Source organism: Nannospalax galili, unplaced genomic scaffold (assembly GCF_000622305.1).
Source record: "Nannospalax galili isolate Female #2095 unplaced genomic scaffold, S.galili_v1.0 scaffold831, whole genome shotgun sequence".
NCBI lineage: Eukaryota > Metazoa > Chordata > Mammalia > Rodentia > Spalacidae > Nannospalax > Nannospalax galili.
In genome coordinates, this window is record NW_008329142.1 from 439,348 (window position 1) to 466,376 (window position 27,029).

The 27,029-nt window shown below is 38.6% G+C and overlaps 2 protein-coding genes across 8 annotated transcripts in view; one reads left to right on the forward strand and one right to left on the reverse strand.

Annotated features, from left to right (window-relative positions):
* The window catches only part of Echdc1 (ethylmalonyl-CoA decarboxylase 1), a 49,595-nt gene extending 47,192 nt beyond the window's left edge, over positions 1 to 2,403 (forward strand). For all 4 annotated transcript variants that reach the window (XM_008833594.3, XM_017798246.2, XM_008833584.3 and 1 more), the window contains one exon: positions 1 to 2,403. In XM_008833594.3, the coding sequence (XP_008831816.1) occupies positions 1 to 409 (409 nt within the window). In that variant the 3' untranslated portion in view covers positions 410 to 2,403.
* Positions 424 to 26,670, reverse strand: Rnf146 (ring finger protein 146). Of its 4 annotated transcripts, none has more exons than XM_029563688.1 (4): positions 26,542 to 26,670; positions 14,453 to 14,562; positions 11,775 to 11,911; positions 424 to 3,699 (listed from the first exon to the last, which is right to left on the reverse strand). In XM_029563688.1, the coding sequence occupies exons 3-4, from the start codon at positions 11,840 to 11,842 to the stop codon at positions 2,640 to 2,642; spliced, it is 1,128 nt and encodes a 375-aa protein (XP_029419548.1). In that variant the 5' UTR covers positions 11,843 to 11,911; positions 14,453 to 14,562; positions 26,542 to 26,670; the 3' UTR covers positions 424 to 2,639. The 4 variants fall into 4 exon arrangements, with proteins under 4 accessions (XP_029419548.1, XP_029419551.1, XP_008831830.1 ...); XM_029563691.1 differs by lacking the exon at positions 26,542 to 26,670 and adding an exon at positions 25,775 to 25,905; XM_008833608.3 differs by lacking the exon at positions 11,775 to 11,911.
* Between the last annotated feature and the right edge of the window lie 359 nt (positions 26,671 to 27,029).

Sequence of the window (27,029 nt, forward strand, 5' to 3'; positions counted from 1 at the left end):
GCTAATGACTCTGGAGAGTGAGATCAGATTCGTTCACAAGGAGATGGGTATAGTTCCAAGCTGGGGTGGAGCCAGCCGGCTGGTTGAAATCATTGGCAGTAGACAAGCTCTCAAAGTGTTAACTGGGGCTCTCAAACTGGATTCTAAGAAAGCTTTGAACATGGGCATGGTTGACGAGGTCTTGCAGTCTTCAGAAGAAGCTAAGTCTCTAGAAGAGGCACAAGAGTGGCTAGTGCAGTTTGTCAACGGGCCTCCGGAAGTCATCAGAGGTTTAAAAAAATCTGTTTGTTCAGGCAAAGAACTATATTTAGAAGAGGCATTACAGAATGAAAGAGATCTTTTAGGAACACTGTGGGGTGGCCCCGCAAATTTAGAGGCTCTTGCTAAGAAAGGAAAGCATATTAAATAGTTTTTAAGTGTGGCTGATTACAAGCTGCCATGGCTAACACACATGGAGTTGGAGGACACCAAGCACAAGCAGGACGATTGCTCCAAAGCGCACTAATACGGTGTTTGCTTCTGGTGATTTTTTTTTAAGTAACTCGTTGGTCTAGCTTCTTTCTTTTTAACCAACATTTGCTTAAAAATTACTTGTATCAATTCCTACATCTCTATAGTAGTTCTTAGCCTATGACCAAAGGTCTACTTTTAAAATGAAAACTTTCTACCTATCTCTGGGTTTACTTTTTCTAAATATGCTGATTTTTTTTCTTTTCCTTTTTTCTTTTTTAAATACTAAGTCTCATAGAGCGACTGGCATTAAATTTGCTGTGTAGCCAAGGGGACCCTGAACTCATCTTCCTACTGTGACCTCCACATGCTGGAATTACAGGTCACAGTACAAAGCCTAGCAGTTTTTCTTTTTTAAATGGAAGTAGTTTACCAAAAATAATAAATACAAACAAAAACACCTTGATAACCCTTTCAAATAAAGCAAAAAGCAGAGAAAGGTGAGAGAAGTAAACAAAAAGGATGACTGTTGTCATGTACTGTCCTGAACACTAGGGGGTAGGAGTCAGTGGGCAATGGACCTTCAGTAAAAGATGGACCACCCTCCTATGAATCTGGAGTTTTATTTAGTTGATCTTTTTGGTGATTTTCTATTTGAAATGACCTACCAGTCAAAATCATATATAGAGCTGGTTACACAGAGTCACCATTCATTTGTGCTCCCTAGAATTCCCAAGCTAGTAAGAAACAGTGCTGTTGATAGGGTTTTAAAGATTCAGGAAGCATCCTAAACAAATTTGCCTATTTTTTTCCATTTTTTCCAGCAGACTTGTTTTTCTGAACAGCTAATTTTTCTTCATGTGTGATTAGCTATTTTAATAGTCAATTTAATAGAAATGCATAACCCAGAATTTATGATCATCCCAGTATTTACTTTAAAAATAGGTCTTAGAATTAAGTTCTAACCCTAACCCATCTCAACAAAAGTTTGTTAAAGACACTTTCAAAGTAATGACTGTTTTTTACTGTTGTTTTATTTGGCCATTCAATTCACATAATAAAGATAACTTGGAAATGCTTTGCAACATGATCCTACTGTTTTAAGAAAATATAGTAAGACAGAATGACGTTTTTTTCCAGAGACGAATTCTTGATTCCATGTTTACGAAACACTTCCTACCTTACCAAGACATTTTCGTGCCTAATAAAAATAGACTGATCTGATCTGTAGAATTTTTGTGTAAATTTGGGTTTACTAATACTGCTTTTAAGTAAATTTTCTGTGTAACCTAGGTTGTAATACCACTGACAGAGACTGGCAAGGAAAATGCAAAATTAATGGAATCATCTATTTCAGAAATTTCAAGTCTTACAACCTTTAGGTCTATTTCAACATCTACCTATTCCATGTCCACTGCCCATAGCTTCTTTTTAAATATTCTCTATGAAGAAGTCAAACTTCTGAGTGGGTGATTATTTAAGCCGAATATAATCAAGCAAACAACCACCTTTTTAATTGCCTTTGGTCACTAAGATCCAAGTATTTCCATCCCTTTTCCAAACTCAAACAAGAGACAATTTCTGATAAACTCTAGTATTTATTAAATTATAAATTTTTAAATCATAAAGAAAAATATGTAGGTTAAGAGAAACCTCGAACTACAAGGATAAGACAGCAAAGCCTGTGGGAAGGAACACTGTGCAGCGTTAAAAATCAGAAACTGAAGTTACTGGCTTGCTTCGCATTTCTAGTTCAATAGCTGTTCATCTATTGTGAAATCCCAAATTCACTTCTATTTCCACATTAAGCTTCCTGCCCATGATATCAAGTATCTCACAAGTGCCAATTTTTAGTAAGGATTTTATACCAATCCATGCAGAAAAATAAGGTAGTGCAAGAGTCAGATGAAGACCATTAATGCAGAGACACACACTGGCCAAGGGAACTAAAAAGTTAAAAAATATATATATATATGTCAAGAAAAACTGGGTTATTACTGAACAGCTTTCAACTACCAACACCCAAATTCCTCACATTAAATAAATCTCAACAGAGACATATTAAACATTTTAATTTCAGGTCTGTCCTTCCCATACCCCTTCCCACCCAAACTCCCACAATGCACTACTAGGGATGAGTATAATGTTATGTGGGCAGAAATTTACAGCGTGGAGCTGAAGACGTTTATTTAAACTTCAGTCACTGTGCACTGTCCATCAGGCCTTCTCGACCTGACACCGACACTTATGGTTCCACCCCCTGCTACTGATCGGTCTGATCGATCAGCTACTGTCTGGTTTGCGTTTGGAACCAGAAGTCTCTGTTGGGTCAAGGAGTGTTGTCCAACAACTGCAGGTACAATCTCACTATCACTACTGGTATCAGACTCGCTTTCTTCAGCGGAGGTATCTGGTACTCTCCCTGAAGGTGGTGATTCATGATCTTCTTCTCCTTCCCCTCTATGACTTCTTTCAGCTATGCTGTCTCCATTGAGTTGTAAATGAGCAAAAGAGTCTTCCAGAGAAGTGCCTGCATCAGGGGACGGTGTTGCAGGGCTGGTTAGCTGACCATCGACTGATGTTAGGGGCCTGATGGAAGACGGCACCGGAAGCTGAACAGAAGCTCCAGATTGTGCTGATATGCTGTCCGCACCATCGGCAGAGCTCTCTCTTGCTAGGTTTACAGTGTTGGTGTCGCAGTCCAGCCGCAGTCCAGCTACTCCCTTCTTTGGTATATCTATTATATCTCGCTTAATCTTCCTTCGACGTCCATGTTCATTTCTCCTATACTGAACCATATTTTCAAGATCAGCAACATACAGAAACCCAGCAATTAACATTTCAGTGTTTTTCTTGCCTTTGGAGAAAGCATCTTCCAGCTCCCGGCTGGTGCGCTCATCATACTGCCACCAGCCATTCCTCCCTTCATAATACCACGCATAGTCACCGTTTCCTCTGCTCGCTGCCTTCAGTTCTTCTGGGGACAACAAAGTTGGCTTGTCGAGGAAATCCTCAGGAATTTCTTGTCGACAAAGGGCACATCGCTTTCCTAGCCATGAAGCTCCCTTTACACACAGATAGCAGAAAACATGCTTACAGGGCAGACTGACTGGATGAACGCATGTCTGCAGACAAATGGCACATTCAGGAACAGTCAGAGAAGGTGCATTATTAGAACATGACTCATTTGCCTTCTTGTTTGCTGGAAGCATATTTATTGAGTGATCAATTTCACCACAGCCGGCCATCCTAAGAAAATAGAAAAAGTAAATATTGAGATCGTTCAAACATTTCCAATTCCAAATTCACTAATTTTGTTCATATGTAGTAAGTATGAACCCATTACATGCAAACCACATACTATATAAGGAGGATAAGAACATGAAAGGAGATAGGCAAATTCAAGGCTTGTCTGTTCTACATGATGCTGTTTCAACCCCATCCCCCCAAAAAACACAAAGCAAAAAACAAAACCAAGAATGAAGGGAGAGAAAAAAATTGAGAAAAGGCTCAATTTCTGTCGAAAATCTTTTTGATCTGTAGTTGTACCCCATCATTTTTTACTTGCAGGCCCACTGAAGAGTATTAATTATTAAACAAAAACGCAGAACTGAAACCAAAGTATATATATTTTAAATATATCATTTCCACCCAGATACAAAGATAGAACTAAATGCAAACACTTAAAGACGTGCAATCTATTGTAGACTGACTTTAGAATCAGTATGCGAAAGACAGAAAACAACTCAAAAGCACTTTATACTTGTCATTTTGCCATATGTTCATATATGTTAGTACTTAACCAGTACCCTTTAACTTAAACACACTGGTTCAGCCACCATTTCTGTCATGCTTTAACACTTGTTCTCTGTGAAATGCTCTTCTACCAGCTTTTTGATGTTACCTTGTTCTGTTTTTCTCAACAATATACTTTTGTGTGTATTCCTGAGATGATTTCATCTGTACCAAGCTTCAATTATTTTTATATAAATGACACAAACTACTCTTACTAATTCAGGCTTCTTCATTCAGCCATAGCCATGTATTTAATTTTCTTTATTGTTGTGGGTGTTTATAACGTATCTGTGAGTACAGGTGCAGGTTCGTGTGTGAAGACCGGAGGACAGTTTTCAAGAGTCTGTTCTTTCCTTCTCCCATGGGTTCTGGGACTGAACTCAAGTTGTCATGTTTACAAGACAAACATCCACTGAGCCATCCTGCTGGCCCAGACATGTACTTCTAATTGTCTACTTTGACTCTAGATCTGCTTCCTGCTTACTCTCTACAGTGGCCCCCGGCGTGATGGTACTGTCTGCTTATCCAAGCCAGAAACCCAGCCCAGAAACTGCCTACTACCTCCCTTCCAAAACATCAGCAAGTAACATAGTTTATCTCCTAAATAGATCCCAATTCCTCCTACACCCACTCTATCCTCCCCAAGTCACTAGATGCTATTCACTAAATTGTTACATATGCTTTTTTTTTTTTTTCCATCTTTTTGAGGCAAGATCTCCCTGTAGCCCCAGCTGTCCTGAAACTATGTAGACCAGGCTGGCCTTGACCTCACAGAGATCCACCTGCCTCTGCCTCCCAAGTGCTGGGACTACAGGCATGCGCCACCATGCCCGGCTACATATTCTTTTTAATTAATCCAGCCACATTCCTGCCATAAACATTGCTTTTAGGATAAAGTCCAAAATCTCCAGAAGGACCTATTATGTGCTATAAGGTCTCGTTCCTCACACACCAGCCTCGTTGTGTATCAAAATTACCCTTTCTCAGGCATATAGCCAGAGTGTGCACTAACTACTTCCAGTATGACCTACGTATTTCCGTACAGGGCCTGGCAAATATTTACTAGAAAGAGATTTTTAAAGTCATTAAGATGAATGCATCATGATACTTAGGTTCCTTTTTATTTTAAATATCAGTGTAACCAACTGTGACTAGTAATAATCAGATACATACAGCTTAAAAACGTGCAAATATTTAAGTGTTAGTAGCATTAAAAATGTAGGAAACAGCTATCTTAAAATGAAATGGAGAACTTCTTTAAAGGGTAAAAACTCATTCAATTTTATGTCTTACAGGGTTTATACTGAGTTCAATATTGTATGACTGTATTAATTCAACTGTGAACCTAAAAACTTATAGCCACCTTTGAAAGAGATGTATCCTTGCTCTGGAATGTGTTACTGAATATGTTAAAGCTGTTATGAAAAAAAAAATCAGGCTAAACTATCTAATTAAAAAGTTAAAAACACTTACTCTGAAGAGCTACATGATAGAGGCTGTAACCAGCCCCAGAGAAAGCCAGCTCAAATTAAGCTACACAGTGAAACCAATGTTGAACTATAAAGCCCAAAAGCTAAGTCTTACTTTCCCTTATTAAGCATGTGCTGTTGATCACTGAGGTAGACCTATATTTTGAAAATTACAACATACAGATAAGAATGGCCAAAAGATTTGTAATTTCTAAAGTTCCATGAAAATTCCAATTATATAATAGTGAGAGAAAATTAAATGAATATCAAACTTGCTATGAAGAGATGAAAAGGTTTGTCAAATTGGATGTTAATGAGCTTGAACACTAAGAAAATATAGAACTAAAAATGATTTTTATTTACATATACATATTATGTCTGTATGTATCTATGCACACATGTATGTAGATGCCTGTGAAGGCAAGAAGAGGGTGTCAGATCCCCTGGAGCTGGAGTTACAGGCAGTTGTGAGCAACCAGACATGGGTGCCAGGAAGTGAATGCCAGTTCTCTGTAAGAGCAGCAAACCCTTTTTAATGGTGGAAACACCTCTATAGTCTGAAAATTTGGAACTTTTGCCTTATTAAGATAAATATCTACTAAATACCTAACCATAGTCTATATACACTGTTGAATTGTGATGATCTAATGGCAAATAAGACACACATATAGTCTGCAAAACAAAGAAACAGATATGCAAGGAGATATAGTATGCAGTAGTGGAAATGTGTTAAGATACTAAAAGTAATGTGCAGACATGAATGGACATAGATTATAAACTTTGGGATGGGGAGTTGGGATGAAACTGGGGGGTGGTGGGGTGAAGGTAGTGGAGATTCTAGGCAGAGATATATCCAAGGTCCTGAATCAAGTAAGTAATAGGATAAAATGAGATGGAGCTTAAAAGTAAGTCAGAAGCAAAAATCAAGAAAGTTTTACTGTATTATGTTAAAGAAACATGACTTGTTATTCCACGGACAGCAAACCACAGGGAGCAGTGACAGGTAAAAAGACTGAGAAATACAGTTGACCATTTCTGTACCAGTTAATTCTGCCATGCTAAACACAGAACTGAAACACAATTAGGACTTTTGCTATTTGTCCAAGACCCAGCACTCCACTGAAAAATAAGTCTAAGAGCTGTAAAAAAAAAAAAAAAAAGAAAAAAAAAAGGACAGGCAATAAAAGTGCTTATACTAATCAAAATTGAAGAAGACTATCCTTCAGCTTTCAGCACAGCCTATTCAATCTTACATCCCATTCTTCTGCTGCTTTGTATTATGACACATTCAAAATGATACTAAATTTTATTGAGATTGCATGTATCAGGAAACAACACACTACTTCAGAAAAACTAATCGCAGGAATGCTTAATTTATAATTTTTCAACTCAAATTATTATTATATTTTACATGTATGAGTGTTTTGCCTGCATGTAAGTGCATCCATGGTGTGCAATGCCCATGGAGATCAGAAGAGGGTGTGAGATTCTCTGGAGCTGGAGTTATAGACAGTTGTAGGCCACCATGTGGGTGGTGGGACTCAAACTCAGGTCCTCTGCAAGAGCAGACAGTGCTCTTAACTGCTGAGCCATCTCTCCAGTCCTCTTTTTCATCTCTTAATAACATTGCCCATTAGCTTCTTTACCAGAAACTCTACATAGTAGAAAACAGCAAAGTACAACTTTTTTCTAACCCACTGTAAGTTCTAAATTAAATACAACTTAACATGTGATATGCACTACAGGAGCCTTAAAATATTTCATCAAGCTTCCAGAGATCTCAACTTCAACAACAGAAGTTACTAGTGTATAATCACATGTTTCTCAACTCCCTAATCACCAGCCCTATCTATCCTTCTTTGCCCAGCACCAACTGTGCACAACTACCTTCAAAAACATTCATTCCTTGAAATTTAAGCCAAAGAAACTAGTTTCAATGAGTTTTTTCCTCATTTGTATGTGTGTGACGTGTGCTTGTTCACCTGTGCTCATGAAGACCCAAGGTTGATCTCAGGAGTCCTCCATTATGCTCATTATTCCTTATATATATAGCAGGGTCTCTCAAATGATATGGCTGGTCTGGCTAGCTAGCTTGCTTTGGGGATGCTACCTCTGCCTTCTGAGTGCTGAAATTTTAGATTCTCTTACCTACCCTACATTCATGTGGATGCCAGGGACTATGGTCCTCATGTTTGAACAGCAGGCCCTTGTGCTCTGAGCCAGCTCTCCAACTACTTAATGAAATTTTGAAACAATTTTTAAAATTTCCACTTGTAGTTAAATCTCTAAAAAAGAAAACTAAGAAAGCAACCCATTTACAATTAATTGAGGGAAGTTTTATTCGAAAAACAAAACAGACAATGGGCTGGTGTTCATTTCTATTTTGGAAACAAAAGCAACATAGAGAAATGCACATCATAACCTGTCCAAGACAAATTTAAAATCTGATATATTTAAATTTTAAATATGAAAAATATGACTGGTAAAGGAAATAGTCAATATCACTTAGACTAATGTCATACACTCAAATACATAATTCTAAATCTGCAATATTAAGTAAAATTGACCCCAACACATATGTTGCTGGTTAACCTACAGAAAAGAAAGTTTTCAACCCAAACCAATACTTTTTACTCCATTTGATGTGATGACAATATCCTATGTTTGATAAATTTCAATCAAAAACAAGTCACATTGGACAGTTAAACATCCTTTATTTTACAGAAAGAATCTCATTGATCAATTTGCCATAGCAAATTTTAAATTCTGACTCTTCAGCCCACCTAGTGTAGATAGACTGATAGTCTATCACCAATTAGAAAAGGGAGAAAGATTTACTTAATATTACATAATTCTGGAAGAGGCACATATAAGATACAGAGAAGGTTTGTTTTTTGGTTTTTTTGGTCTTTTTTGAGACACAGCCTCCCTGTAGCAGCCTCTAGCTGGCCTGGACCTTGCTATGTAGACCAAGCTAGCCTTGAACTCACAGAGATCCTCCTGCCTCTGCCTCCCAAGTGTGCTACCATGCCCAGCTAGAGAAGATTTTTAAACAAGATAAAGTAACCAAAACCCACTAGTCTGCATATATGACACACATCAAGGTAGATTCACTATTTTAATCTATCACACACAGTCCATAATTTTAAACAGGCCAGAGGCAAATGTGTGCAGAGGATCATACCAATAAGTGTAAAAAGTGCTTCACCCTTTTCTAGAACAAGGATTTGGTATAGAGTTCAAGCTAACCAAAAGGATATGCCCTGTTTAATATGTTTTAGGAACTTTTAAATATCATTTCTGAAAAAAAAAAAATGGAGGGGGAGTTTCTTTCTAGATTACTAAATTAAGAATAATTTAATTCATAGAAAGTTGTAGTTTAGTCTAACATTGCTAAAGCGCATAATAAACACACCACTCACCTTCACAGAATTTTTTCTAAGTAAATTCTCTGTGTCATTTTATTTCTAAACATAAATTCCATTCTTCCCAAATAATATAAAATAGTTCCACAAGATACATATATGTCTATTAACACTTCTCTTTTCTCAAGAAGCTTAGTCATAGAGGGGTATGTACAGAATTGTTGGAAATGTCTTAAGTATTCAGATGCTGTTGACCTTACTGAAGATGCCTAGTCAAATGAAAGGAAACATTACTATAAACAGAGTACTGAAGAACTTTTTAACCAGCAACAAATATTACAGGTATTAGGGCTGGGGATGAAGCTCAGTTGATAGTGTGCTTGCCTAGCATTCATGAACCCCTGGGTTCAATCCCTAGTACTACATAAACTGGGTATAAATATACAATCACAGATACCTATGATCCCAGTACTCAAGAGAGAGAGGCAGGAGGGTCAGGAGTTCAAGGCCATTCTCAGATGTATATTGACTTTAAGGTCAGCCTGGGCTGCACAAGACCTTGTCACAAACAAGCAAGAAAGCAAGCAAACAAATAAACCTAAATATTAAAAATGAGTTTTTATTTTTTTAAGTTTGTGCTCAGAATCCAATTACAAACACAAAAATAGGAACAAAGAATAACTTAACATCATCCCTTTTGTACTTGTGGCAAGTGTAAAAGCTATCTTCCTTCATGGAACATCCTTTTTTTAAAAAATATATTTTTAACTGAATTTGTGTGGATTTCATACAAGACATTTTGATCGTATTTAGTCCCCCTTTCCCTACCTGCACCTCCCCATATCCAAATTCTAAAATTTTTGGCTCATCTGGAATTTAAGTGTGAAGTCTAATATAAATTAAATAAATCCTTAAATTTCTTAAATTATAACAATGATCATTCCCAAGTCTTCAAGACAAAATTCTTCTCATACTGCAGTGCTGTGGAGGTGGTTTACAGGCTGGGTGTTTGCTGATGCTTATTTTTAGTACATTAAAGTACAATGGCTATCATACTATCAGATAATATCTGCTGGGCACTTTTAGAAAGACTTTATACTTAATGCTTACCTGGTCCTCCAAAAGGAGGTCAATTATTTTCCTCATTTTACACAAGAGAGCTGAGAAGCATGAAATTCAGGTGTTATCCCTAAAGCTAGTGACTCATCCATAATGAGTAATTGAGGCAACTTCACAAATTCATGATCTGACTTGAGAGTCTATACTTTTAACTGCTATATACTGCCTCCAAAATAGTAATGGCTGTCCATAAGAGAACCATCATAGGTAATTTTAGAAAACATGGTGTTTCATGAAGTTAACAAGAATTTTCAGATTTATAAAAGTGTCAATGACATATTACCTGCCAAAAGACAGATTTGTCAATTTCAGTATTTTCCTTTGTTCTCCTTTAGTTTTATTTTAAACTAAGGAAAAAGCACATCACATTGACTGAGCCTACTATGGGAAAAATGTATCTTGACACTTCCCGTCAAAGTGTTAAGGGTAGAAACTTGCCTTCCTTATTGGCCTTAGCATGGGTATAACAGATAACCAAGGAGCACAAAGGAGAAAATGATTACCTGTAGGGAGGGGACAGACACATTTTAAATGGGTAAGGTACCTTGTAAGTGGTATGTGAACACCTTGATCTTACGCTATGTTAGTGACTTTAGACATTTATTCTAAATGCCAAGGGCTCTTAAACATTTCTTAGGTCACAACATTATTAACAATTTGATGAAATTTTATATATAAATTTAAAAGGGTTAATCTCTATAAAGCCAGTCCACATGTAAAGCCAATCAACATATACCTGGTTTTAAAGCCATGAAAACTGAATGGATGACCAAATTAAATGCGTAGCAAAAGCAGGGGAAACAGTCAATTACAGAACCTTGGATTGTTCCAACACTTATACTTTATATAACAGCCTGCAAGAAATTTAAAGAATGCTCAAAGGAAGAGAGGAAGCAAAAAGAGAGAATATCACCAAAAAAGAGGGAGATGTTTGCAAAAGCAGCTTAATGAGAGGACTACGAATGTTGCTCTGATGAAATTTCAATTGTATGCTGTATGCTTCAAAAGCTGTAAATTCCACACACAGATTTGCTATTTTGCTTGGCCAAAGACCACCAAGACTGCTACCTGTAATTTAGCCAAGACACCGTAATTTACCTACTTCCCCAAAGAGAATTCTAAAACTTTTCCAACCTCTTAGTTTTGAGGTACTCTGACTCCTGTGGTCATTAAGAAATTATGTAAGCCAAGGAGTCTTACTCAAATTAGAGCTATACTTTCACTCCGCCTTACCATTTCTCCTGGCTCAGGATGGGTTACTGCTGTTTGTTTTTGAAGCTAACTCCCCAATTTTTATAACTGGTGCCCTAACTCCTCCAGGACTCTGACTGGTATTTCAAATTAAGAGTCTCCTTTAGTTAGCCTCGATCAATTCCATATTATTCTTTTCCTAAAACCTTGTATTCTTCATTTGTACAGTAGCTCATTCTCAATTTCAATTCTCTTTCTCTCCTTCTCTAATATCCCTTAAATATCGATATATCTCACAAAGCATTACAAGTGTTCCTTGTTTACACATTATGGTCTATGCCTAGTCAGCGGACATAGCTAATCTTGGTTTTTCAACTTGACACACCTGGGAAGAGGGAGCCTCACAGGGAAATGCCTCCACCCCACTGGCCTGTGGGTATGTCTGTGAGGCATTTTCTTGATTGTTGATCAATGGTGGAGGTCCAGCCCTCTGTAGGCAGTGCCACCTCTGGGAAGGCTGTCCTGGGTTTTTAAGAAAGATAGTTGAGCAAGCTAGAGGAAGCAAGCCAGTCAGCATGGTCTCTGCTTTAGTTCCTGCCTCCAGGTGCTACCTTGAGCTCCTGCTCTGGCTTCTCTCCATGGACTATAACCTACCTGTAAGATGAAATAAACCCTTTCCTCCCCCAGCTGCTTTTAGTGTTTTATCATAGCAATAGAGAGTAAACTACAACATTGGTATTCTGGATGTTTCATATCTGCAAAAGCTCCACCTTAGACCTGTCTTTCTGATTCTGTATTCCAAAAGTCTACCTTAACATCCTCTGAGTATCTGAAATTAAACATGATTGTAACAAACCTATCTGCTTCCTGAAACCTGCATTTCATTTGTTCTCTACTTGGTTAAAACAGAGAGCCATTCTTGCTCATCTAACACCTGGCACCTTCTCTTTCTCTTTTACAACAGCAGCCTTTACCCCAAGGCCAGTGAACTTAGTAGATTCCACACCCTCAGTCACCCCTCTCCTACAAAATACTAACCTTCTGATTGACTTCAGTCTTCTCTCCCTAGCTTTTTCTCAGTCCAGTCATGTCTAATTAGTCATCACTCAATCTTTGTTTCCGACTTTATACATAATCCAATAGAAATTCCAGTGCATAGAATTTCAGGATCAATGACAGACCCTTTATACTAAAACTATTAAAAATATCATTTTTCTTTATGTTAATATTTCCCCAAATTCCCTAAAGGTAGGAATTAGCTAGTGTGCTCTCCTCCTGGAAAGCTGACCCAAGGGGTCTAGGTTAGGGTTCAAGAATTTGTTTTTAAATAAGTGCCCCTGGGGATTATTCTCAGAGAAACTTGATAAACAGTGACATAGGGAAATGACTTGTTTCTTCAGCAGTAAGGCTATTCTTTTATTTATTTATTTAATTATTTATTTAATTTACATTCATTCATTCATTCATTCATTCATTCATTCTTTGTCTTTTTGAGTCAGGGTCTCCTTGTAGCCCCAGCTGGCCTGGAACTCACTATGGAGAACAGGCAGGCCCTGAACTCACAGAGATCCATCTGCCTCTGCCTCCCAAGTGCTAGGACTACAGATGTGCACCACCATGCCCAGCTAAGGCTATTCTTTAAACTTCAGTGCCCCAAGAAAATACCCACCAGCAGCTGTTGATATGGTAGCTACTAAATAAGCATTCACTCTTCCTACCTTGCTCTCTTTCTCCCATCCTACTTTTATATGCATGATCAGTTCCAAACTCCTCTAAATACCTCGAGGTTAGGCTGCTTACTGCCTTCTCATTTTCTTCACTCTCAACTCTTCACATGGTATTAATTTTTTCTTCCTCTCAGTTCCAAAGCATCTTACTGTTCTCTCAATATCGCATTTGTCTGACCATTTCACTGTTAATGACATATTTGTCTCATTTACTAGGACATAGTGAGGTCCTTGATGACCAGTATCTACTGACTTGAAAGATTAAACACACAGAGGGGCTCCTGGGAAATCTAATCTCAGTGATAGAGAGCTTGCTCAGCAAGCATAAGGCTCTTAATTTGATCCCTAATACCGTCAGGTGGAGGGGGACAATAGTATACAAGATACCTTGACCCCAGTTTTAAAGAAAGTGGCTTTTTGGTATCATTTTTCTTTTATCCAAATCTTAACACTGACTTAGCAAGATATGGTCATACTTCTAATGGCAGAGATGCCTTAGATGTCAAACTGGGAGAATGAGAAACAGTATCAAGAAGAGGTACTGTGGTTCAGGAATTTAAACCGTCAAGACTTAGAAGTCAGTAATGTATTCATTTTCCCTTAGAACTATGATGCTTATTGCAGGAAATGTTTCATCAAAATATAATGGAGTTCAATATGAGCAAGCTCAAGGCTATCAAAACACTTTGAGCCTTATTACACAAAGCCTTAATAGGGAAACACAACCAATAAAATAGCAAATTAGTGTTCAAAATAAAAAGCAATAATGTATTAACTTTTAAATCCATTACAGTAAGAAGAAATTCTAAAATTTCATGAAACAGGATTTTTAGTGACCACTGTTTTATAAGCTAGAAATCTCTTATTTATAAAAGTTGAAATTCCCTAACATGTTATTTAAATAAATTACTATGTAAAGATAAAGTGGAAAACAAAGGCCTTAGAGATCCCTAGGCTTCCACGAGTAAACTCCTCCACCTTCAGCTCACAGTTTTCTCTATAATGTTTGGAAATCTTAGTTATGATAGTTTACCGTAAATAAGACTGTTAGTCATGCAGGGCATGGTGGCACATGCCTTTAATCCCAGCGCTCAGGAGGCAGAGGCAGGCATATCTCTGTGAGTTCGAGGCCAGCCTGGTCTCTATAGCGAATCTAGGCCAGCTAGGGCTACAGGTAGACCCTGTCTCAAAAGACCAAAAAAAAAAAGACTGTAAGTCATTACAAAATGTTCATTTGTATGATTAAACTAAGTACTGAAGACATCTGATGCATTGCATTAAAATTCTTGCTTCACTGGAGCTTGGGAAGCCGCAATGCTCTAGATACTGAACTTACGTTTCCATCACAGACTTCACAGATGCTCAGCACAGAAATGAAACATCTCCTTTACCACTTGGCAGCCAGGTAACAGTGTTTTCTCTTCCACTGCTGGTTCATTCTTTGTGCTATAAAAGGAAAATAGTATCAATAACAATTTCTCAACAAACTAAGATCAACAGACCTAGTCAATTATGTATGATTCTTTAACAAAATTCAGTGGCAAATTTTATCTTAAAATAAGAAAAGCTAAAGGAAAGCATGCTTGCTTTCACCACTTATATTAACATTACTAGAAGTTCCTGTAGAGAAATTAGATGGAAAAAAGCAATAGAAGGCATAAGTTTTAAAACGTACATTTTTACTTGTAGTGGTTTTTCTCTATATAGAATCCTAAGAAGCTAAACTGATGAGTCCAGAAGTTACAGGTAATATGCTTATCACACAGAAAATACTGCCTGTGTTCCTATGTGCTACTAGCATTCAAGAAAATGAAAATCAAAGGAAAAAAATCCACTTAAAACAATATCTAAAGTAAAGCTATGGAGCAATTTAACCTAGGAGGTGAAAAACTTAACTAAAAAATTACAAATTACTGAAAGTCGGGCGTGGTGGTGCACGCCTTTAATCTGAGCACTGGGGAAGCTGAGGCAGGTGGATCTCTGTGAGAGCCAGGCCAACCTGGTCTGTATAGCAGGTTCCAAGCCAACTGGAGCTATAGGGAGAGCCCATATAAAAAAAAACCTAACCCTCCCCACAGCACCCATTACTGAAATAAATTTAAAAAGGCTAAATAAGTGAAAAGGCAGCCAGTGTTCACAGACTGGAGAATTATGAGATGGCCATCACCACTCAAGAATGATCTATAGATTCATCAGAATTCCTATCAAAATCTCAATAGCCGGGGCTGGAGATATGGCTCGGCAGTTAAGAGCACAGCCTGCTCTTGCAAAGGACCTGGATTCAGTTGCCAGCACCCATCTGGCAGCTAACCACCACCTATACCTCCAGTTCCAGGGAATCCAATGCCCTCTTCTGGCATCCATGGGCATTGCAAACATGGGTGCACTTACATGCATCCAGGCAATACACATTAAAAAAATAAATTAAAAAAAAAAATCTCAATAGCCTTTTTACATAAATGGAAAAACCAGTCTTTAAATTCATATGAAATTTCCAGGGGGCCCAAATAGCAAATACAATCTTGAAAAAGAAATTAGACAACTGCCACCTTCCAATGCCAAAATTTACTGTAACTCTGGAATAATCAAGACAGTACGGTACTGGCATTAAGTATAAAGAAATACATCAATAAAAAGAACTAAGAATCCAGAAATAGGGGCTAGATGGCTTGGGGGTTAAAGAACGCTTACTGCATTTGCAGAGGACTTAAGTATAGTTCCCAGTACCTATGTGGTGGCTCACAGCTGCCTATTAATTCCAGTCCCAGGAGATCTGATGCCTCTTCTGGCCCCTGCATGCATGTAGTACACATAAACACATGCATACACACACATAAATTAAAAATATAAATGTAATATAAACAAATCTTTACAAACAATCCAGAAAAAAAATGCATCTATTAATATCCAACATCTTTGAAAATGTCCATTCAAAGGGGAGTCTTCAACAAATGTTGGGACAATTAGATTTACATACACAAAAAAGTCAAGTCACACTTCATAATATATACAAAAATTAACTCAAAAAATGGGAATCCGACACTCTCCTCTTTCACAGGCATTGCACAATGCATGTACACTTACACACATGCAAGCAATACACTCATAACACATAAAATTTGAAAAATAAAATCAAAACAGGGCTAGAGAGATGGCTCATTGGTTAAGAGCAATAGTTGCTCTTATGGGTTTGGTTCCTAGCACCCAACATAGCAGCCAACAATTGTCTAGAACTCCAGTTCCAGGGGGAACAATGCCCTCTTCTGACCTCCACAGGCATTGTATGACACGGGTGCAATTATATCATGCCAACAATACACTCATACAGATAAAATAAAATAATTTTTTTAAGTTAAAATGGATCAGTGATCAAAATATCAAAATTTGAAATCATAAAATTCTTGGAAGAGAACAGAGGAAAGTTCTTCATGCTTTGGATACATGAAATCTACAGCATAATCAACAAAAAATATAAATTAGACCTTATCAAAATTAAAAACTTGTTCATCAAAAGATATTGTAAACAAAGTAGACAATTTACAGAATGGGATAATAGTTTTGCAAATCATAAATCTGACTTAAAGTTCAGACTGTTTAAAGAACCCTTACAACTCATCAAAAAATAAAAAAACTAAATGAGTAACAGGTCTGACAAATAATTTCTCCAAAAAGCTATAGCCAATAAGCACACAAAAACATGCAAAACATTGCTAGGCATTGGGAAAACAAAGGAGAAATAAATGTTGAAGATGCAGGAAAATTGAGGCTTCAATTTCTGCTGGTGAGAAAGTAGTTATGAAACAGCACACGCATATTTGATAATTAACATACACACCCCAAAAATCCTACTGGCAAGATTATTATCCCAAATGAAAACTAGGCCTCAAATAAATATTTATATGCCAAAGTTCATCATAAAATTATTAGTCAGAAGGCAGACAGAAGTATCCTTTCACAGATAAATGGATAAAGAAAACCTGGTATTGAACAGTGTATTCAGTAACTACAAGGAATGATGCTCATTCAATATGGATGCACCCTGAAAACATGATGTTAAGTAAGCCAGATACAAGGGGGATAAATGGTATATTCAGGTCCATATGAATAAGCAAGTTCACAGGGATAGAATTAGTTTATGGGGGGCTGGAGAGATGGCTTAGCGATTAAGAGCACTGACTGCTCTTGCAGAGGACCCGGGTGTGATTCCTAGCATTCACATGGCAGTTAACAACTGTCCTTAACTCAGAGGCAAAAATGGGGAGCAGGTACAAAATTTCTATGTAGAATATGAAAAACTGGAAATACGCAGTGAAGATGGCTATACAGCACTGAGAACTGTAAATAAAATTCTCTACACTGAGTTGTACATTTTCAAATGGTTAAAAGTATAGAATAAGTCACATTACTTATGTTTTTCTAAGTAAAACAACTTCTGTATGGACAAGCCAAAGTAGAAACAAAAAGTCAAGAGTCAATCCTTAACACTGAGTTAAGCTGTCAGTCACTGCCTTCCTGTACCTTAACTAAGGGTTCCTGCTATTTGTATGCATACATCTCTAATTCTATAACCTTTAAACCAACTTTCTCTCAGGTTATCTTTTGTCCAGGGAATCTAGAAGCAGCATCTGGACCCTGTCTCAGCTACTGTCCTTCACTTTGTATTTCTTGCTGTGCTTCTAAACAGCTACACTTTGAGAAGCACCTCATTCTACATAAAACCTATTAAGCACACATGATCACTAGTGAGATGACAAACCCCAGAGGAAGCCTCAAAGAGTTGAATCCTCTCAGTTCCATAAGCCTCTCACTGTAGACAACAACCTCCCTAAGGTTTCAAAGATTCTGATATTTAAAGATAAGTGTTAGTAACAGCATATGTGGCTTCTAGATCCAAGCGAGCTTTTCCCACCAAATGTTTACAAGAATAAAGCAGCAGTTTTAAAGCCAGAGAATTTTCAAAGTAACTGGCTAAGCAATGCTTCTAAGTGACCTGGCTTCATTCTGCTCTGACTTTGGATGTGGGCTCCACTGTTCGGACATTCCTCCCACCTTTCTCACTCCGCATCATGGTGAAACAAGCTCAGCAGCAGCAGCAGCAGCATACTCTTGCTTCTCTCCTGCAGCCTATGCAGCCTACTCAAAACAGTCATTTGTTCCCCATCTGCAGGTCAGAGAACACTGTACAGCTCGGACACTTCTTATTCTGAGAAGCTCCTACCACTGGTTGTACACTTTCCAATCCCCTAATGCTGCTGTGTCAACAATTACACTGACTTTTTTCACTACTGACTCTCCTTTTCACTCTAACTCCTTGTATTACTATGAGCTTACTAAAATATCCTTGAGAATCAACACTCCCAAATCCCAGGGATTCTTAAACTTATTCCAACACTCCATTAGAAACAAGGTGCTTGTTAGGAACATGGATTCTTGGGGGCACTGCTGCTATAGATTCTAGGGTTAGAAATACTGATGACAGCCAGAAGAATATAAAATAGCCCTTTATTTTTTAAATTCCTAAATTCAATTAACTTCACTTCCTCTCAGCAATAAAATTCACAGCCATATTTGGCACTGTCACCTAGAACTGCTCCTCTTAGAAATCATAATCCATTATCTGACCCCAAACACTAACCTCTTCTATGTTACTTCTCCTTAGCACACTCTGGCCTCTTCCCCACCTTATTTCCTTTAATACAACTCCTGCTGTCATTTCTTGCCCAATCTAAAACTCAGTCATTTGAAAGCTCTTCCTTAACAGAACACTTGTTTGGCTCCCCCATACTTTTGTTTTACCTGTAATCTCATGTTATGTGATGTTTCAGTCACCATGCCTTTACCACTTACAAGTTACAAAGAAAAAAAACCTCTCAACACTGTCTCTGACGTCCAATCACACCAAATTGTGTCAGCTTTTATCTGTAACACTTTGGGAATCTACTATGCACCACTATGCAGCTTAAACAGCTTTCTCCAAATCTAGCCTTAAATTCACTCACTAAAGCTTCTGATACATCTGAGAAAAAAATGGGCCATGGTCCCCTTATACTTGAAGCCTAATATTAGTTTCCAAAGCTACACAATAAAGGCAAAGCTCCTTAGGACAACAAAGGCTTTAATGATCTGAACCCTAAGTAACTCCCTAGTCTTAATATCTTTGATACCAGGCTTCAAGATTAATACTGTAGTTATATCAAATTACTTAGTTCTCCCAACATCCCTTGACAGTTCTGTATTTCCTCCTGCCTTTAAGAGCCTCTCCAAAAAGAGGATCTTTTTACAACTTATAAATGCCTAAACAACATTCACTGCACAGGAATGGCCACACAAACTATTTGCCTCTCTTATATTTTGTGTATTTTTCCATTACTGAACTTACCACATGTATTGACATTATTAGCTTCCAAACTCTGACCTTCTACTGAATGAGTCCCAAGAAGAAAGGACAAATTTTCTATCTCTAAGTGATTAGTAAACTGCCAATCAATCTGTATTAATTTGAACTGGTATTTGTCTAAGTACTACAATATTATACAAAATAAATACTACATAAACACACATTTTAGTTCTAACCAAGAACAAGGCACTCTGGTGGCAGCTACCAAAAGGAATCCTTTCTTTAAAGAACATGTTACAGTGTAACAGAGTACTTAATAGTTACAACACTAAAATTTAAGTCATCTTTCAGTCTTTTATAAAGTACATAATTAACCTGGCTAATGATCACTAGCAAAAAATTCTCCAAAATGCAGATAAAAATCCAACATACCAGAGAAGGCTTCCAGAGAGCCAAGCAGCAATGCAAACTTCCTTTCCTGATAAAGGTGGAATAAAGGATGACCATAGGGAACAGAGAAAAACGTGGTCTACTTTAGTCCTTTGTTTCTTGACAGTGTTCAAGCTTGGAAAATAAATGATAAGAACACCCTTAATCTGAAACCAATTTACACTTTGCCTGCATTCTAAGATGAAGGAGGTTTTTGGTACAAAATCCCCTGCTGGGCATTTGCTGTTATTTATTGGCTAGCTATCCTTCCCTATCTTAAAAGTCTTTTAAAACACTAACCAATTACCTTCTGGTGGCACACGCCTTTAATCCCAGCACTGAGGAAGCAGAGGCAGGTGGATCTCTGTGAGACAGAGGTAAGCCTGGTCTTCAAAGCGAGTTCCAGGATAGCTGTGGCTACAGGTAGACCCTGTCCCAAAAAGACCAAAAGGAAAAAAACAACAAATAAAAAAACCCACCCCCCCGAAAAACAAGAAAAAAGCGTGCGCACGCGCGTGCATACACACACACACACACACACACTAACCAACCATGTTTATAAGATTTAGTCATACAATTTTTTTGTTTGTTTGTTTCTTGTTTTATTTTGTATTGTAAAGACAGGGTCTCACTATCTGGCCCAGGCTGGCCTTGAACTCACTGGAAAAATGCACCTGATTCTGCCACCTGAGTCCTGTGATTAAATGTGTGCATCACCTTGCTCGCCCTTAAGTTAGCTATATATTTCTTGTAAAAATCTTGGTGGATCTTTGTTTAGATGTTTAAAAAAAAAAAAAAAGTGCTTTTCTTCCTACTGAAATCCTAAGAAAACATTTGTTCCTATTTCTAATGCTACTTCTTCCTTGCAGTTATACAAGTTTCTCCTTGATAAATCCCAACAGTTCCTGTCTATCCACTTACCCATTCCAGTCTTGCTCTTATTTCTGCAACTAGCTGATATTTAAAAGATCAGAGTAAACAGAAGCAAATCAGTTTCAAAATAACACATCTAAAGCTACAAAATTTCCTCCATTTGGACACTTAGATAGGTTGCCATCTTTTTTAATTGTTTACATAGTTAAAAATCTTTAAAAAACTAATAAATCTATCACAAGTATTAAAGTAAAAATTTTGCTATATATAAACTGCAATAAAATATCTGAGGGAAATGCAGTTTTTTTTCACTCTGCTTCCTTTATTTGAAGTTTAAATTAAACACTGAATTGAATTATCAACACAATAATACCTTCTTTGAGAAAGTCCTTTCCAGCTACAAATATAGGTACAGGGACATAGTCACTCAATAAAGACGAGCAAAACATCTACAATGAACAAAGATCCTTTCCCACCTCAATCTGATCTCCTCCAACAGAACACCCTCACCTTTACCACACCCCTCTACAGGTTACGATTAGCCATGAACAAAACATACTACAAGGGACCATAATCCATATCCCAGTATGACCTTTCATTAGCGAATGCTCTTTTCTGAACACTCAGTTACAATACATTTACTTTGCCTGATGTTTCTTACTTTTTTTTTTTTTTTTAATTTTTATTCTGGCCTAAAGAAATTGCTAGGATCTTAGGAATTCCTTCTACAATTTTCAACTTCTTGATTTCATTTCTTTATTCAAAGGTCTTTAATAAAATAAACTCAAATACAACCCTCAATATTTTGGGGTATAGTCTTAAAATTATTTTTTTGCAATCATGCATTCTTTTTCAAAAATACACTCGTAAATAAACACCACTTGGTTCTCATAGATGTTTTTGGCGGGGGGTGTCTTTTTGAGACAGGGTCTCCCTGTAGTCTCAGCTGGCCTTGAACTCACAGAGATCCACCAGCCTCTGCCTCCCCAGTGCTGGGATTAAAGGCATGTGCCCATCAACAAACCTGACACCAGCTAAGTGACAAAAACTTTACAGATGTAAACAGTAGTATCTCTCTCTACAAGCGCACAGTATAATTTTTTAAAACCTTGCAAGTTATGGTGGCTTTTTATTTCTATATCCCATGGATGGAATTTTCAAAGTTGAGCCAAAATGGATAATAAAAGCTGAGGAAAGGAGTATGAACTAAAAGGTTTGTAATAGTCTATATCCTAACTGGTCCCAAAGGAGCAACATGGGAACCATGGGGACTCCCTTAGAAATGACAATCTCTTGGTTATTTATATGCATACTCAAGTCAGGGAAGCACTGCTAGACCCATTCTATCACTGCATCCTCGAAACCACCTGGGAATTGGACTAATACAAATCACAAAGGAGGAACACCAAGCTAAAGAAGGTTAGACTTTATTAAGAAATTTTAAAGCTCTCACTACTGTGAGATGGGATTCAAATTCAAATATGTTATATTAAAATAGTCTAAGCTGGTCATGGGTGTCCTAGCACTGGGGAGGTAGAAGCAGGAACACTGCCAGTGCTCTGCCTGTCCAAGGTACAGAGTGAGACTTTGTCTACATACACACACACACACACACACACACACACACACACTCACAGAGCCAGTGCTCTGCCTGTCCAAGCTACAGAGTGAGACTGTCTACACACACACACACACACACACACACACACACACACAGCCAATGCTCTGCCTGTCCAAGCTACAGAGTGAGACTTTGTCTACACACACACACACACACAGAGCCAGTGCTCTGCCCATCCAAGCTACATAGTCAGACTTTGTCTCAAAACAAAACAACACACACACACACACACACACACAACCAAAAAGCCAAAACCGAAAGGAAACAAAAACAATCTTTCTACAAAGTCGTTGCTCATTAAAAAAAAAAAAAAAATAGCTTTATCTAAAACTTGTTTTAAGCTACATACCTAATTTCAAATTTTCTACTAGATGCATTATGACTAACAAAAAGCAGGAAAGCAGGTAAAATTAAGTCATATATTTCCTTTAACTCAACGTATCTACAATGTTGCCATTCTAATATGTATCCAATATAAAATCAATATGATACTCTGCACTGCCTGTGTACATTGGAAATCCACTATGTACTTTATACTCTGCACAACTCAAAACTGGCAACATACTAAGTACTCCATGTGCTTTGTAGTTACCAACCTAGACAAAGGAAAGCAAATCTACAATGTCCTGTACATTGACAATTTTACACACACACACACACACACACACACACACACGACAAATTGTTACAATAGTCACTGAATAGAAAAATCGAACTCTGTATGGACAGCTTTGCTGAACATACTTAACTGCATATTCTGCTGTGATCAAAGTTGACAAGTTTAGGTGATCCCAATTCTGTCAAACTGACCCACCAACTACAACTTTGAAAAAAATTATACTGTCAAAGGGCAGAAAACAGGGCACATATTTAACATTCAGAAAAGTCATGTGAGGAATTCAGAAAATTGTTTTCACATAATTACACTGATCTATTAAGAAAGTAACACAAAAGTCAGGTATGGTGGTGCATGCCTTTAATCCTAGCATGAGATCACAGTGAAACTGAGGCCAGCCTGGTTAGGCTACAGAGGGAGGACCAGGTCAACTAAGGCCACATAAAGAGACCCTGTCTCAAAGAAAAAAGGAAGCAACACAAAAAGAGAAAGGAAACGAGTTATCCCTTAGCAATTGTGGGGAAAAAAAGCGACAAACCAAATTCATATATATTGATTCAGACGTTAGCAGTGAATTAAATCTTTAACCATTCAACCAATTAAACAGAAAAAAATACAACTGAAAATGAAATACTATTTAGATATTGCGACCACTAAAGAAAATTATGCACTATAATTATCTGACTGTACTATTAATCCCCATGTGAACATTTAGGATTAATTACAATTGCATTTTTCAAGTCAGTCAAACTTTCTTTAAAAGCCCACTTTGTCCCTAGATAATAGGCATGAATAAATGTTCTTTGAAAGAACCAACCAAAGAAACACTTATATAAACACAGATAAAGATATAAATATCAACATATAAATATTTGAAGACTTCCTGTGTTTTCTTTTTTAACAGCTAAGGTTTAAAAAATAAGACTTTACCCTTTATTCAAAATACACAAAATAGGAAACATTTCTAACTTTTTGCATATAATTCAATATATACTTATTTAAACATGTGTACACATTTACTTCCATAGATATATATCTATTCGAAATACTAGAAAAGGGAGATAAGGTGTGATTTAATAGATACATCTTAAAATTTCCTAAGCAATATTCCCAAATTGACAAATGTGTAACTAGATGTCATAATGTATCCACTTTGCCCTTCATTACCAAATCAGTATGCAAACAGCACAAGTCATAACTGCAAACAAGCCTTCAGTCAAGACTCACTTCAGGTAATGCTGTCCTATTATTTTAGGAAGTCTTTGCCTCCTGGTGCATCATGGCCTTTAAAAGCATCATTATATGACACTGTTTACTGCCTTCACAGTCTTCATATTCGAGCATAAACCTTTAAATTCCTCCACTGTAAAGTGCGCTTACATTTTATTGCAATAAAACATGAGATGAAACGTGAACAGGTCTCATCCATTAATCATATCAAACAGTTGTTTCAAAGCTAGCAACCATTCTGTAAATAAGAAAGTCTCATTAGATGTGTGACCTTAGTCAAATCTTTCTCCCATCTTTGTGACTTCACCGTCCTCTGTAATTCTACAGTTCTAAATGTTTTAATTAACAGGCATTTAACAGCAGGTTTTGTATTAATCATAAAGGTAAGAGTATAAACAAAGGTAGTTGCAGCCTAATGTTAACATACTTTCTGTACTCATAAAGATTGTTCCTAATCCAGCCTGTTGTGTCACAAATTTAGACTCCTTTATCATGGCAAACAGGCAAAGAACAGAAAAGGCTCAGTGTCTTCTACCACTAACACTGGGAAAAAAAGGATTTCAAATCCCAAGGGGGAACTGGTTAAACCTTCCAAGTTAGTTTGACACAGAAAATATGTTTAAGGATCAATGTGAAAAGATTTATTTTTATTATTGTCCTCTTCCAAGTCAGAGAATTATCTTGGAGCCTTAAAAAAAAAAAAAAGTATGCTTCATTTTTTGACAATTTAGTGAAAACTTTACTGGTTGCCATGTCTCCTAACAGAAAAAAGGGCATTTCCTTTTGCCTTCCTCTTATCTAATGACTAGCTATTTGGACAAGGTTTCCCTAGGACTACAATTCTACCAAGTTTTTAACCAGTATGTAACAGAAACCTTTCCATGTTTGCACCAGGGTTTTCATTCTGCCCACGATATTATATTGGCCCACCAGAGATATAAACTCTAAAACCAAGCGCTCCACTTTAGCAGATCCAAAGCCAAAACAAACACATCCAAAAATCTATTTTTAGAGTGGCACTCGCTCTTGAGTTTTCTCTTTAAAATGAGATTTGCCTGACCTATTTTCATGTGTTTTTACTGCACCCAGAGGCTTACCAAACTATACTTGCTAGTCAATTAAAAAATAATAATAAAATAAAATAAACCCTTCCAAACCAGCATCAGGAACCTGAGGAAATTTTCTTCATGTGTCTTAATATGCCACGTCCTTTAAAAGTCTATATATTCACTTACTGAAATGTTGTAAGTTCAATGATTACATACCACCTTCAATGTGCAAGTTACAGGTTCTCATCCCATTTGTCACACACACACACACACACACTGGGATCGGGGTGTAAAAACACAACCCTGGCAACCTGAAATATCAAACAAAGCCCTTTCTATCTCCTCTTGGCTTTCTTCTCCCCTAAGTTCTATAGTATTTGGTGTTATAAAAAGAATTTTAAAATGTTGAAAACTTGAGAAGTATTCAAGTAGCATCTAGAGAAAAATAAAAACATAAGATGTAGTTGCTAGAATACGTGTACTAACAGTGCAGGAGAATTTACCTATGAGAAGGACGGTTCCATCTCTACGTCCTCAAAAACAATGTCACGGCCTTGCTCTAAAAGCATTCAGGAAAACAAAACAGTGACAATGGGAATTCCATACCCTGTGAGATGGGATGGAAGGTAGGGAGAGACTCCGCACCCAGAACAAAGCGCAGCCTAGGCTCCCCGGCTGCAGCAGGGTGGGGAGGAGGCCCCGCGGGTCCGGGACTCCTCCCGGAGGTTTCCAGGCTGCAGTACCGTCAAAACAAGGAAGAATGCTCAAAGACGGATTTAGCCAGCGCAAAGTGGAGGCAGGACTGCTCTGCTCCTGTTAGGCAAGACCCAGCTGCAAACCCGAAGGGAGGCATAAAAAGAGCCAGGGCCGGACTCCCTCAGGACACGACAGGGACAACGGCCCCGAAACCGAGCGCCTAGAGCGGGAAGGAAGCAGCCCGCCGCCCGCAACCAGAGGCCACGGCCCCGCAGAGCCCTGCGCCCGGGACGTGCGCAGCAATGGCCAAGCTCGTCCAGCGCCGTGCCCGTCATAGTTCCCGGCTGCGCCAGCAGCTCCGCGGGGGCGGAGAGCTCGGCCTCCCCTCCGCGCACCCGCCCGGGCCGCGCCGGCCAAGGGCGTCCATCTCCTACCGGCCTGACCCGCCGCGGCCCTCCCAGGTCCCGGCCGGCCGGTCCGCAGCGCATCGCGGCAGCACTGGCGCCGACCGCCCCCCGCTCGGAGCCCACGGAAGCCGCACCCGCAAGCCCCGATAGGCCGGCCCGCCGCCCACCTCTGCGGTCACCACAGTGGCCACCGCGCAGCCTTTTCTCCTCGGCCTCGGAGCCCGCAGCGGACGGGGACGCGCGCGGCCGTCACGTGACCGCCGGCGCTCTCGGGGGCGGGGCCGCGCGAGCGGAAGCTACGCCCCACCAGCGAACGCGCGCGGGTGCGCGGGGAGGAGGGGCAGTCTCCGGTCTGCTCCGTCCACGCTGCGTGCAGCCGTAGAGGGGTGGCTCGGCGTGCGTCCTTTCCCCTCTCCCTGCCTGCTTTGCTCCTCTCCGCCTGGACTGCACGGCAGGTCCACCCTAGAGATCTGCCCCCGAGTCAGCTCTTCAGAACCGGGAGGTGTGCCCGCCCCCCACGCCAGCTTTGTGACCCCAAAGAAGCCAGTGGGCGCCTGAGTTTCAGTTTGAAGCGCCCTTAGGAAAGTACTGCATGTTCATTGAAACTATCCAGGCGCGGAGCGCAGGGGAGAGGCCCTTACAAATGGCTAATGAG